Below are 16238 nucleotides of genomic sequence, written 5' to 3' on the forward strand. Positions count from 1 at the left end.
ATGACGGCACTGTTAATGAGTCAGCGATTTGAAGTGAGTTTCAGCTTTTGTGTCAGAGAAGTTGCCTATTAATCAAGGGGTTCAATCTGAACTTGAAAACGTGTACGGTATAACTTGAACATCGTAGCAACAGATGGCGGTCTGTACAGCTTGTGTGCTACCATAACCTCTTTCGAACTGTGTTTTGCGCGGCCAAGTCATACGAAGGTTATTTGTTATCATCGGTTGCGTACGGCAACATTCCACAATACAAATCAAATGCTCCGTGTCCATGTTGACCGTCGAAGTTAATGTCAACAAATACTGTACGTAAGTAATCGTCTTAACCCTCTCCCCATACCCCGACAGTAAGAAAAAACTCACCTCAGTACATGTTTCGAAACAGTTCACATTCCTGCCACTACCAGCGTTACCGTACGTATCGGTAAGTACTCTTCTGAATGAACGCCGTACTTGGTAGGCAACTTCTCTGGCAGATAAATAATACACCTCAGCAGAAGTGTAGGAAGATTGAATTCTCTAGGCTCATCGACTAGCCACGTGACCGCATACAGCAAGCCATGACACACTTTGAACTGAACACCCAGTATTTTGGTAAGCTAATTACAGCAAAATGTCAATTATATCAAATAAATATTGCCTATTTTTCTTAACAAGATCCTCGGATCCTTGCGTGATCTAGAGTGCTGTGCTATCACTGATTCTGTAGGATGCTTAATATTTTTCAACTTTGCCATGTGTAGGCTCCATTTCTAGCTCTCATTACATAAACACAGAGTATGCTAAGGACGAAACGAACACACACGCTCCTTCCTCAATCCTTCAACTGCAACTGACGTAATTTTCATTGGTATTGCGTCATCCACTTCACAGTTCTGCCAACCTGAGCATTATTTATGAAATAATCCTCATACATAATGTCATTGAGCAGTTCAATACAAATGTTCCGAATGAAAACGCACCTTAATAATTGTGATGCGGACATTTTAATAAGACTGTTTCATTATAATGTTATAAATTGCAGTGCACAGTTTTTCTCACCCACTTCATTATAACCAAATGCATTTCCTTATGTACAGTTAGGTTAGCATTGGTGAAGAGAGAAGAATGTGTCTAACATGAACTGAAAATTTTCAGTATCACTGGGAAAAAAAAGATAAAAGTGAAATAAAAACTGTTGCAGTATTTAATCAGAATGAAAGATAAATGCATCTCCAAATGCATGTAATATGACAAACTGAAGATAAAAAATAAATATGTACAGTCCTAGAAAGAGTTGGGCAGATTCTTTCCTGCGAATTTCCACAATCATGTATTCAGCAGTTGCCATAATACTGCCTTTCTTGTCTTCTGAAAGATGGCATTTGGTAATTTTGGTTCTACTTATAGGGCAGATGGCTGACGATATGTGGAGTGTAATAATTAAGAGATATAAGGATTAGATATGAAGTGAGTCTACAAATCCAATTATCTGGCACACTGGAAGTTTTTTTTCCGTGTACTGACGGAATTAACGACATTGTATCAACTACTAGGTTATTTAGCATCGATGGGATAGGTGATTGCGAGATGAAGCCGAAGATTCGCCATAGATTACCTAACATTCACCTTCTGATTGGGGAAAATCTCGTGAAAAACTCAACCAGGTAATCAGCCCAAGCGGGAACTGACCCATGCACGAGCACAACTCTGGATTGGCAGGCAACTCAACTTCAAGTGAAAGTAAATTAATTATCATCTCTATTATTATTATTATTATTATTATTATTATTATTATTATTATTGTTATTATTATATTATTACTATTGTTATTATTATTATTATTATTATTATTATTATTATTATTATTATTATTATTGCTGTCAGCATCTCACTGGGCAATTGACTACGGATTGGAAGGTCCAAGGTCAATACTGGGTGGTGACAAATATTCTTTAATGCAACAGGATTTCATGGACTACACGTAATTATTGGAACAACCTTCCTAATGACGTGTTTATTACGACATTTAACTTTACATTTTTCATCAAAATACCACTTCGGATTTGAAGCAGCAGCTTGATATTGATATTTTGTAGATGTTGTATGATTATTATTTTCTCATGATCGAAACTTCACAACAACCACAAGGTTCACTCAACTTTCTGCAAAGTTGAATTACCTTCATCTTTCACTGGGGTAAACGGCGGTCGGAATGTTAAGTTGTACTACGCCCCTTCAAACTGATGTCATTTGTATGCCAGTCACAATGCTGCATTACGCCGCACCTAGTAGGATAAATACTAGAAAAATGATGATTACGATGATGATGATGATGATGATAGTGGTGAACACTGAAATGAAGAGTGGCCATGGAATGACGTTGGGAAACGGAAGAACCCTTAGTAACATGGCTTTAAGCACAACAAACACGACTCTGCCATTACCGCAATTCCTTGGTCACCAGTCACTGTAAACCAGTGTTCTGCCAACTGAGCTACTAAGACGCTTCCAAGGGTCTCTTGTGGTACAAAAAAGGAAAATTGCATTACACAAAATACGATACACACATCCAAGACCAAGATAATGAAGAGTGAAGTCTGGTAACAAAACAAAGAACACGAAGAATGGAAAAATAACCAGCATAACATACACTAAAATAGAAGAAAACACAAGATGCAAGAATTCTGATTAAACATGAGGCTGTAATTGTGAAACATGTGAAATTATGTACAGTAAATTGTTTAAAATAATAAGAGAAATGCGCACAGTTGTGTTGAGTTGGACTTTTAGTTATTCTTGCTGTAAGCAGTTTAAAGTTACTGGGAAGTCTTTCCAGATTTGGCCCTCAGTGCGAGGCAAAAGGAAATGAACATACTGAGCAACACATGTGAATTTATTTATTCATGTTTTTCGCAGCACAACACGTGTAATTTCTTTTACATGGATTTGCTATGAAGCAGCTCCTAGTTCAATGGTGGAAGCAGTTAACTTGATTTTATCAATTTTTATGGCAATTAGAACCTTGGCTATCTCGCTACAGCACAAAAAATGGTGTCCAATATTTCAGAAACCTTGTTGATTCTATCTCCATGGCGAAAAAAACTTAGTACATCATAAGTAACTTGCAATTTAGTTACTCAAAAATCAATGTTCTGTCAGGTGAGTCTACAATGTCAAGGAGTTAGCAATTATTCTGTATTTTAGACAGCTATTCCTCAATGCTTCTCAAGCACATTAAAAATTGACTATTATAACGTAGTATGCAAAAAGTCCTATTAATACTACCGTAAAAAGTATTTTTAGTACTGACTTTCAACTGTTTGCACCAAATATTACAGCAGAAATTGCAAATGATCAGAAAAGCAGTTCAAACAATGCCAGGCCTGCAACTAAGAATTTAACGTGATTATACAAAATACAAGCACCCAGGATTTAACCAGGGACCTCTCGATCTGCTGTATTATCTTCTACAACTGAGCTGTATCACTGCCTGCTTTTAATATGATGAAGTTTCAGTTTTACAATGCAGGGTGAATGCAGCAGTGGAAAAGTCAGGGGAATTGTCTCTATAACAGCACAGGTGAACAGCTGTCTAAAAATACTGTATGGCACACATGTTACAAATGATTTTATTTTGTCCACGGAATTTTCTAAATTTCGCCTGTGGCTTGTTTCGCAAACATCCTGCTCACAAAATAAAATGCCATTTTTAACACTTGTATCATAAAAAGTTATTAATTCTACACAAGTAATTGACTAATCATTTATATATTTAATGGCACTTTCAACTTTAAATTATTAATTTTCCCTTCCAATAGAAAGCACACTAAGAATTTTTACCACTCTTCAAAATACATCATCTTCGAGATTAGGTTCATACATTTTAGGAACCTAAAAATGTTAGTTCAAAATGCAAGTTTTAGTTAAAACACATGACTTATACAGTATAATTCAAAGTCAAATCTCATTGGAGAGAGGAGAGTTAAAATTAAATTCTATTTCCAAAAACTGAAGTTAGAATTTATAGATTAAACAATAATGATATGAATGAATATACTTTACTAATAAATGGCAGTAAATCAATACATTATTCTACCACAAACAAAATTTAGAATCAGAAATATGTGTATACGTGTATATCATTAAACATTTTTTGCAGCATCATACTTCTCTCTAGGGTATATTATAGTAATGAAGATTTTGTTTAATGCAGTGTCAATTGCACGATAAATTGTTTCGAAGTATTTCACGTTTATGATTAAAAGTATAATAGATCACAACACAGAAATGGGATTAAACATTTTTATACAACAGAAATGCATAATGGTTCGTGAAAATGCCAGACTTAAACATTTATATACCGTATGTATATGGATGATAGGAAATTCTGTTAAAATTTATGGTGAAACCTATAATATATCTAATTCGCCAGATCCTTATGCCTTTCTTGCAATGAACAGTTGTTCATATGTACTACTATGCACAGGAAGAGTGACGGATTTCCCAATAAAAAAAAAAGGAATTAAATCCTTTCTGCTCATGCAATAAATGTATCCATCTTAAGATAAATACCAGTACAATAAGTTATACAAATTTAACCAAACCAATTATGTTACAATATAACCAAACCAATCCTACCATAATCTACTTGTAATACCAATTTTACCATAACCTAGAGTACTACATATGTCAGCATGCAATAAAATGCAATATATAATAATATAAACTACATGGTTATCAGAAGAATTTAGGATGTGGTTTAATCTGTGATGAATTATTTCAATCTGCAGAGTTTGTTTTATATTCATAAATAATTACCTAAAACAAGTGTTTAAGAAAAATGTGTACCGGTACCTAATTTTCAAAGACATTCACATAACTCTTTATAAAGATGGTTTCTGTAGTTACAAAAGGTAATCATGAATTTCACTTCTTGCATTACTAAAGTTTGTTATTTATAATTCTGTGTTAGGTATAGATATAATTTCGCAAAATTTTGAAATTATTGAATATTCTATGTCTGATGTGAAAGTTCAAAATTAGTTTTTCAGTTGCTTCATCATGCAGCAATGTATTTGTAAAATTTACATCTATTATTTAAAGTTCTTTTGTATCAGCGAAATAACATCGTGATACTTATTTCCACACTTTAATTACTAGTATATTTTACAAGTTTTTTAAATGTAGTATATACTAGTAGTTTCTTGTGAAAAAGGTTAGGATTAGGTAAGCAGTTATATTTTTGGTAATTGATAAGCACAGGAACGCCATTTCGTAGTGCTTTACCAGCAACATGTTTAGCAAGACTTCTGGCTTCTGTTGCATTCAAACAATTATAAAATACGATAATTTGGTCCAGGGAGCATCTGTTTTTGGTGCAAAGACAATTCGTTTGGCGTGTTTCTTAATTGAAATAACAAAATGGCGTTCCTGTGCTTAATATTTAATATATTTTTAAACAGGACCGTGTTTGTAATTTAAGTAATAATTTCCAATGTATTTAACACATTATTTTGTGTGTCCACTTAGAATAACAAAATTCAAACGAAACTGAAATAGGTTTAAAAATTAAGCCTAGTTTATTTAAAATGTTGAACCATAATTAATCTTTTACTAGTCTTTTTTTTTGTAGTGTTCAATTACAAGAAATAATTCTCCATGCAGCTACACTATATTCTTTTTACTGGTACTTCTTGGTCAATATATTATACAGAATAAAAACGAAATCGCATGCAGAAATGAAGCATCAGTCACACTGAACTCAGCTATACTTCTACTTGTATGAAGATAGAATTATTCTCCTTTGAGTGAACACATAGAGAAACTTCCCTGTTCCCTTAAGATGGAAAGTAAAAGGTGGAAACAACAAACTAAACAAGAATTGATACAAAACACAGATTAAAGAACTGATAAGCTGACATCACCACCAAATGGTAAACAATACATATAACTGAACGAAAACACGTCATGGCAACAACACATTTTGCACGGATATGAGTCTGTGTATATTATTTTAATATCCAAGCCCTGTGCATTAGCATAAGCAGTGCACACGACATATGGAACTTTCATTGCTACTTCTAGAATACAGAGCATCTAGAATAAACAAAAATTATCCTTCATTCACGTTTTTAATATTATAATAGATTTCAACACGACTTTTTGTATACTCCCGAACATCTAGTAATTTTATTTTAGTTCTGTCTATTGTACAAGTTTCAAAACCTTTGTGCTAAGGTTAGGATCTTCCACATCTCGGATAAATAATGATCCCTATGATTTTTCATCATTTACTTTGGAGAGCGCACATCCAGAAGAATATATCAACTGCAAATGCATTCTGTATTGGCACATCAATCTCACAAGAGACCTAGACAGAGCAGGAAATTCTTACTCTTTGGCTTGTAATATCATTAGGCTTAGATTCTTATAACAAAGATTGACTGGCCAAGTAATATGTTTCTATATTTCTGCTAGTCTGATAGTGTAAAGAATTCCATTTTCGATAAATGATAAATGTTATGTTTTATTTAACGACGCTCGCAACTGCAGAGGTTATATCAGCGTCGCCGGATGTGCCGGAATTTTGTCCCGCAGGAGTTCTTTTACATGCCAGTAAATCTACTGACATGAGCCTGTCGCATTTAAGCACACTTAAATGCCATCGACCTGGCCCGGGATCGAACCCGCAACCTTGGGCATAGAAGGCCAGCGCTATACCAACTTGCCAACCAGGTAGACTCCATTTTCGATGTGTGGAAATATAAAGACAGAATAATTTATTACTCCTGATATGTAAAGATAGGCGAGAATACTATCACAACTAAGTCATTAGAGGCATCTCTACGCGAAAATAAGAATTATAAGTGGATGATATAGTGGCAATTTCGAAAATTTTTCTCACGACATTAATTTCCACAAACTTTGGAAGACACAGAAGCTCTATCTTTGCTCTTTTTATAGAGTGAACTGTACTTGTTATTTTTTCGTCCAACAAATCCCTCTCAGCTTGATCTGAAGCTGTGATACTTGGATCTAGAGACTAATAGAATTAACTACAAGACCACCGGAGTCTATGAAATAGCTGATGTTACAGTTCTGATACTTTATCTGTGCATTCCAGTGACGTCAAAGCAATGGGAGAAGGTTTCACCACAACTCGTAATAAAAATATCAGTTCAAGCACACAAGTGTCCGTAAAAGGTGTTCAACTATTTGTAAGAGGAAAATGGACTTTATAAAATTATTATTGTTATTACTATGATTATAATTATTATTATTATTATACTTACTTATGGCTTTTAGACAACACGGAGGTTCATTGCTGCCCTCACATAAGCCCGCCATCGGTCCCTAGCCTAAGCAAGATTAATCCAGTACCTACCAACATATCCTACTGCCCTCAAATCCATTTTAATATTATCCTCCCATCTACGTCTCGGTCTCCCCAAAGGTCTTTTTTCCCTCCGGCCTCCCAACTAACACTCTATATGTATTTCTAGGTTCACCCATACGTGCTACATGCCCTGCCCATCTCAAACGTCTGGATTTAATGTTCCTAATTATGTCAGGCGAAGAATACAATGCGTGCAGTTCTGCGTTGTGTAACTTTCTCCATTCTCCTGTAACTTCATCCCTCTTAGCCCCAAATATTTTCCTAATCACTTTATTCTCGAACACCCTTAATCTCTGTTCCTCTCTCAAAGAGAGAGTCTAAGTTTTACAACCATACAGAACAACCGGTAATATAAATGTTTTATACATTCTAACTTTCAGCTTTTTTGAGAACACACTGGATGACAAAAGCTTAACCGAATAATAACAGGCATTTCCCATATTTATTTTGCGTTTAATTTCCTCCCGAGTTTTATTTATATTTGTTACTGTTGTTCCAAGATATTTGAATTTGTCCACCTTTTCAAAGGATAAATTTCCAATTTTATATTTCCATTTCGCACTATGTTCTGGTCACGAGACATAAATTATTATTATTATTATTATTAAATTATTATTAGTTTTATTATTTTATTGTAATGTATGTCTCATACTTAAAAATATAAAATTGTTTTGTTTTTTCTTTCTATTTTTAACAACAAATGTTTCCGGAAATGTGATAAACAGGCAGGAGTGCTACGCATGTGCAAAGTCTTCCATACTTCTTCTATTTATTTTTTATTTTAGTAGGTTATTTTACGACGCTTTATCAACATCTTAGGTTATTTAGCGTCTGAATGAGATGAAGGTAATAATGCCAGTGAAATGAGTCCAGGGTCCAACACCGAAAATTACCCAGCATTTGCTCATATTGGGTTGAGGGAAAACCCCGGAAAAAACCTCAACCAGGTAACTTGCCCCAACCGGGAATCGAACCCGGGCCACCTGGTTTTGCGGCTAGACGCGCTAACCGTTACTCCACAGGTGTGGACTACTCCTTCTATCTCTCATACAATAACGGTTTCGGAATGCACAGATAAAGTATCAGAACTGTACCACTGCATTGTGGTCAATCTATCATTCAACAAAGAATTAGCAATGTTCACCTAATAAGAGAATTAATCAATATGAGAGTTGGTGAAAGTGTGTGTGTGTGCACGAGGGAAGAAGAGAGGGGTAGGAAAAGAAAAGACAGCAGGAGAAAGATGAGTGAGAGAGAGATAATAGAGATGTACAGAAAGATATACAGAATTATACAACAATACAGAGATACACATCTGAGTGAATGTGATTGAGCGTGTGTGTTTGTGTACAGTGCACTGCATGCATGCATAAATGTAAATACATAGCTATAAATTCCTTCATAAACAAAACTGACAAAAACAAGAATCAATCAAGTTAGAAAGTTCGTTAGTATTCACGAGCTTGATCATTTTGTTGATTCTTTCTTTTTCTTTTTTATATCTTATTCGAAGGAAACTGATAAAGAGGTGAAATCCAAAATTCCGTCTTTTATATAGTATAAGTAGCCTACATATTTAATCAAACTAATCATAAAGAAATCTTTAAACACTTCATACATTTACTGATAACAATTTCTTAAAAAAATGACGATTTAAAGTAATAAATGCACATATCACGTCTCAAAGAATTTTGAAATATATAATTACCTATGTTTCTTTGAAACATAATTTAAATTTACTGGAAATTTACTGTATCTTTACATATAATTTAAACGTTTCAAGCGTATGATTTAAAGTTAAAAAATGGTACTTACTGACTGCCTCTTTGAAATACCATTGAAACTGTAATTGAGGGAATGGATGGAAGAACGGCGTAAGTCAGATTACGCCTGTTTTCCGGAGATTGATTATTTGCACTATCTACTGGCATATTTATACAACATGGAAGTTAGTTCCTTCAATCACTCATTGGTGGTGTGAAATTTACCATACAGAAATATGTTGTGCCAACCTATACACAAAATGGCAGTGTTCAGACATCACAAACCTACTCTAGTTTGGCACGAGATAAGTTTCTATTATGGAAAAAAAAACGCCTCTGTTGCTAATAATCTTTCAAGAGTTCCACATGTTGGCATAAAAGCAGCTAAAGTGAAAGATGTCATTGATTTGCTAAAATATGTAAATGATGATGACTGTGAATGGTATATGTTTATTTTCAGGGAAGCACAGTCTGCCAAGGTATCAGGAGGTGAAACAGACTTTGAAGATGACTGATATTGTCTATTCATTTTTGTTTTCATTTTTTTTTTATGTATGAGAACAGTTATAATTTGTACAACACAGTTTCTATTGTTGTCAGTATTCTAGTATTGAACCATAAATGTACAAACATGATGTTTAAATAAAGATAAATATTCTTTATTCAAATAATATTATTCATAAACCATTAATATTTGGAATATGGGCGTAACTTCAATTAAAAAATATAATTAAAGAGTAACTGTATCTAATGAAGACACAGGACCCGTATACATACCTGCAACATACAAATTTATTTCAGTCGTAGTGCAACATGTGCGATAGTTTTTCTTCTTTATCTCAAAACAAACTTTTTTGAATTACGTCCTTCTTCCATCCACTCCCTCAATTATTAGACGTGAGTCTAATTTGTTTTAATGCACTTAAAAACACAATAAGCATATATATAGTAGAACCCCGATTATCCGTCACCCTATTAACAGATTGCTAGATTATCCGACTATCTTTCTCTTGCTTTCCCCCCCCCCCCCCCTACAGACACATATATAGTCTGCCTTCTTCATATGTATGAAGTACTACTATATGTTATATTAGTACCAGTACGTATTTTTTCTAGAGTATGTTATTACAAACCTTGACACTTACACAGTATGATCTGCTGTTAGAGTTGCCATACTGTAGAATTTCTATATAAAATATATTCCATGAGTATCAAAAGAAAAAAAAAACGCAAATAATTGAGTGGTTCGGGGAAAGAGAAACTGTGGCTTATCTCGCATCAGAGTACGAGATTGATGTTACAACTGTGAGCGATTTAATAAAAATCAACAATAAAGTGTATAAAGTACGTAAATCTACAACACGAGACCTGTATTCCTTGCCCCTTAAAAACCTGTCGTTGACAACCAGACTTGAATGAGTGCACTTTTGATTCCCTATCTAGCATGTTAAACACAAGAACACGGAGGAAATTAAGAAATGCAAGTATTATTCACTTAATTTAGGAAAATATTTTATGGTACGGATTATCCGTTTTTTTGCTTAACCGTTCAGTCCACCCCCTTCATTACCACGGACAATAGAGGTTCTACTGTATATATATATATTTTTCATTAAAAGCTTATGGAAAGGCACTGGTACTGATAGTCTCAAATACAATAAATTATTGCAAAGTGTGTACTCAATTTTTTTGTTCGATAAACCATTATATCAGGAGAGTTTTCTTTAACCTGTGATGAAGAGTAAGAAAACCAACACTAAGAAGAAAGGAGATCAAGATCTACTGGTATGAGCTTGCGTACCGGAATTCTATATGCCAGACTATGAGGTGACTAGCTGTGTCCTCAGGTTCCTCAGCATCATCCACTGCAATGGGTCAAACCGCGGACCACGCGCACAGGAAAACAATATACACAGATAAATAAAACAAAAACAAATCAAAACACAGGAACTCAAAGCAAACATAACAATGACTTTAAGTAAGACCAGTGCATAGCCACACAAAGTGCAACCCACATCAGTAACAATGTGAATCTCCCCCACATTATTCATGATAATTACAATAATAATCAAGGAACTTACATGTATGACAATTTCATTCCATTCTCTATATTGCAGTTATGTATTAACATAACTAATGCAACAATAAGAGACAGCTATAAAGGACTTGCTTCATACAAAAGAAACCTTCAATTTTACTTTTTGCCTAATTTGATAGAGTGCAACTTCTTGGATATATATGCAAAAATTTTACTGAAAAATAACTTATAATGAAGGATAAATACTTTTTTAACTGTGTGCTAGCTGTGTTTTTATAATAAACCATAAAATATCTTACTTTGCTAATTTCTTCCACTTTTATACAGAGTGTCTCAAGAGGAATGTAAAATACTTCAGGATAATGTGGTTTGGGTTAACCTACATCGATTTAATCTGGCATACTTTATGTCCGAAATGTAACGAGGAAGTTATTGATGGGCAAACTTTAGAACGAAGAAAGGCATTATAGACGTATTTCTAAGTTTTAGAACATTGTGGTAGGATACATTATTGAAAATGCCTCATCTTGTGTTGTTCCAGTAAATTTAGTTCAAAATTAAGCACAAACTTAAGAAAATAAAATAACTACATGGGACAAATTACTAAGGTTACCCTTCTTATGGATTTCATGAATTGTAAATTCATATCAGGTACCAGTACCAGTTCCTTTTCCGACCTTAATGAAACACTTGGTAGCTTGCTAGTTTCAAATAACATCCAGTAAGCACGAGAAAACACACAGCTAGCTGGAACCCTTCTATTGCGAAAACACCTTCTGCATTCCTCAACATTGCAATCACAAAACCATAAGCAAAAAGCATGTCTGCATATTTACTATGCAAATACACGAATTAAATTTCAAGTGAATGTGTGTGTATTCAGTTATATATGTTGCGCAGACTTTGCAGTGCTCAGATGCTGCCGTGTGCAAAAAATCAAATATAGTACGCGGAACCACAAGAATTCCAATATTTGAATTGCTTCATAAAGAAAGTGCATCAGTCCATTTTAGCTAAGTTGTGGGAAATGAAGAAAAATTGTCCGGACCGATGTCCCTTCCTTTACAAAATGCTCACATTCCGAACACAATATCACGATGAAATCTTGGACTGGTTTCTTTTCTTGATAAAATGATGTGTTGAACATTCGAGATGGGAAATTCAATGTTAACTCAATTTCGAAAAAAATGTGACTGATGCCCTTTTTAATGAAGCGATTCATTTCTCCCCAACTGTTAGACTTCAAACATAGGTATATCAAGTTAAATCGATGTAGGTTAACCCAAACTACATTATCCTGAAGTATTTTACATTCCGAAAATCCTGTATAGATATTATTATTATTACTATTATGATCATAATCATCATCATCATCATCATCATCATATGTATACACGTCTCACGCATTAGTAAGAGTAGATCGTTTCATTTCTAATTTACAAAGTTACAAACTACACAAAATTGTAGTCAGCATGTACAGTTTATGTTAAATCACAGTTTTAAAAGTATAGGTAGTTATCTGTGAGTGAGAGCATTACTCTCATGTAGACCATATGGCATATGGGAACCTACAATTTTTAAGGGGAGTGATGGGTGATTTTTTTTTTTTTTTTCAATGTTTAAGATAGAGACTTCATATTTCGTACAATTTATCCTCTTGCTATAAATTTCATTATGATCAAATGAATGGTTTTTAGATATTTAAATTTAAGGAAGAAAAAAAAATATTTTCAAAATCCATCTCCTCTTGCAACATTTAAGTTTCATGCATGACTTTTTTTTTTTTGCGACATCTCTGATATGGTTAGAAAAGAACTAAATATCTAGAATTTTAAATTTACTTCTATAAATGGAGAGAATATATTATTCTTTTAAATATGCAATTCAAAATTTAAATGTTTAGTGTCCACTAAATATGTTTATTTTTTAATTTTGAAAGTATTTAATTTGTCAAAAAAATGATACAGGTGTTTAATTAAACATAGTAAAAAACACTGTATAGAATATGCAGTAAAAATTTCATGTTCCCAGCATCAAAATTATGAGTCTTCTTTACATTTTGAACACGATAGAATATTCTGAAAAAAAAAAAAATGTGAGAAAACAGCTTGTAAAATTTGCATGTAAATCAAGAGTTTGATGATTCATAAAAATAAACAAATTAAGAAAATACGACCTTTTACTGAAAATGATCAAAATTTCACCAAGTCTAACCCCCTTATTGAATTGTATGGGGAATAGAAAATTTTGCCCATATGGAGCCACATGGCATATCGGTACCTAAGCTTTGTACACAGAGATCTGTACTGATCTTAGATCATCTCTTGTTGTTTCTAATATAATAAACATAAATGGTTCACCTCACAGTGCTGAAATCCAGAATCACATATGTAAGAATGTTTGAAAAAATAGCGAAGTGCTGCAGATACATGCTCCAGGATTCATCAAGACAAGACATGCGCTTATACTGTCAGAGCTTCATGGGATCTTCTCTAAATCAAGCTTGTTTTAAAATGAAGTAATTCTTGTACTTTTTCTTTAACATAAAAACAGTTCACCGCTGTGAAGTAATGGTTAGCATGTCTGATCGTGAAACGAGCGGACCTGGGTTCCAATCCTGGTTAGGAAAAGTTACCTGATGAAGGATTTTTTCCAGGGTTTTCTCTCAACCTATCAAGAGCAAATGCTGAATAACTTTCAGTCCTGACCCTGGCCTCATCTCGCTGGCATTATTACCTTCAACTCACTCAAACGCTAGATAACCATAGCCGTTGACAAAGCATCGTAAAATAATAATTAAAAAAGACATACAAACATAATTAAATGACGATCTGGTGTATAGAGAGAGAGAGTAAAATATGTTTCAAGGGAGAAAAATAAGGGGTGGATCATATGGCTAAGAAAACAATTACCATGACAGTGCTTGGTGAGAGTCATTAAAGTTTAAGGAGATCTACATGACAAAAAACAAGTGCATCTTTTTTTAATATAATAAGCTTTCCATAAACAGCTGAAAGTTAAAATAAGAGTATAGTTTAGATGCACCTGAAATTCACTTGAGGGAGATGAGGATTTGAGTTTCGGCAGGGAAAAGACAGGAAAATTTCCCTCTCGTCCAAATCCATTACTGTATATATACTGTGTTGAGAATTTCACACACCCCAATGAAATTCTCAACACACCACTCAATCTCAGAACACACACACGCTTTGACTCCACTTTACACCACACGAACACACCCTCACAGGAAACAAAACAAGAGGCGCCAAGACCAGCAACGACCAATTCTGAAGATTACCCATAATAGGTCGAAACATGTAAAAAAGGCACGTTAGAATTTAACACAAGAAAGTCTTATCATACATATTCCGAAGTGATACAGTGTTAAAAGTTGTGTAATCAAGATATATTGTATATGACTGATGAAATGAGGGGGAGGTGGAGTGTGTTGGTGGAATGATAGAGGGAAATGGGAATATCCCAAGAAAAATGCTCTGCAATGTCTGCTTTATCCATAACAAAATCCATAACAGCCGGCGGGGGATTGAACCTGGGTCGTCCAGATGGTAGACTAGCGCACTAGTGCTTGAGCCACAAAGGTATAAGACCAAAGATATGATAGCATGTAGAAATAGAATATGTTCCACTTGACTTTTGGGTAAAACTGTGAGTTTGGGCCGTTCCTATTCTGATTTTACATACCTTGATCCACCCCCCCCCCCAATAATGTAATTACTATTCGTAGGCTGCATTTTCCGAACATTTTGTATAAGAATGAAACATTTTACTTAGTGGCCAATAATGACAAATTAGACTTAGCATTTAAAATTACTTTTTTTGATTTACATTAAAAATAAAAATGGATTTATGTTATGTTCCTGTAAAGAAATCTGATTATGATTGTATAAGAAAATATTTGTAACCGTATCCTAGTATCTTTATATATTTTTCAATGCAAAAAAAATAGCTTTTTGGTTATGCTGACCTTCCATTATCCATCTCTGCAGATTGTCATTTCTGAATAGATCAAGAAATGCAATCATTTACAGATCTTTTAAAGGCCCATATGAGTACACGAAGATCAGATTCTACAGAAAGTCCCAAGATCTTTTTTTCTATTATTTATTCAAAAACTGGTCCAATGATTTTAAATTAATTTCACATGTTTCAATTCTTCTCTTCACATGAAGTACAGGGAAAGGAATCTGATGCTGCAAAAAATTTATTATCATATTTCCACATAAACAGAATTTGAATCACGTATGAAAGTCTTTATGCCTCATTGACTGAAAATATTTTTAATGAGCATTTGTAAGTTTGTATGTAGAAATCTGAAAAAATTTACTTCAGAAATTATAGTAATTGAACTCAATACAATTTATTGAATTAAGCATAAAGTTGACTAAGATCAACTGAAGTAAAATGTCACCACTAAATCAGTTCATTTTAATAATATGCTCCAACACTGAAATATACAGCGATATATAAATACACAATAAACAAGCAGAGAAAGGCAAAACATTCGTTTTATTAATTTCTTTTAAAATAAAATATTTCAACATAAAATAATTCCTCTTGTTTTTTTTATTTTTAAATAAAAACGCGCTATTATAATAATAATAATAATAATAATAATAATAATAATAATAATAATAATAATAATAATAATAATAATAATAATAATAATATAAATGCCATTAACAGCCATTAGTTTAAAACAGCCAACAATTTTTCTTTTTTCTTCTTTTCTAATGTCTTTATTGTTATCACATTTTCATCATTATAGCAAGACTTCATTATTAGGAACATAAGCTCTGAAGACAACGTTTCCATCTTATTTCATTGATTCACTGCAATTAAGCAGATGTACTACTGACTTTTAATCAAAAGAATCTACGGTTTCTTGAGAAATATTGTAATGATTTTATCACGATACCTTTATGCTACGTTATAAATTCAGTTTATTCCTCATAAGTGATTATTATATCTAGAATGCATATTATAAACTTCAAAATGATTTCACCGCAAATTATAATTTTTACATTTTAACTAACTAGAA

At 33.4% G+C, this 16238-nt stretch overlaps 1 protein-coding gene across 15 annotated transcripts in view; it reads right to left on the bottom strand.

The window, feature by feature from the left end:
- The window catches only part of syd (JNK-interacting protein syd), a 154912-nt gene that overhangs the window by 5921 nt on the left and 132753 nt on the right, over positions 1-16238 (bottom strand). The window contains exon 27 of one of the 15 annotated variants that reach the window (XM_069832347.1): positions 10943-11006. The exons of the other annotated variants lie outside the window; for them this stretch is intronic. Coding sequence (XP_069688448.1) covers positions 10943-11006 — 64 coding nt within the window. The remainder of the gene's footprint in view (positions 1-10942; positions 11007-16238) is intronic. 15 annotated transcript variants of the gene reach the window in all.

This window comes from Periplaneta americana, chromosome 8 (genome assembly GCF_040183065.1).
Source record: "Periplaneta americana isolate PAMFEO1 chromosome 8, P.americana_PAMFEO1_priV1, whole genome shotgun sequence".
NCBI classification, from domain to species: Eukaryota; Metazoa; Arthropoda; class Insecta; order Blattodea; family Blattidae; genus Periplaneta; species Periplaneta americana.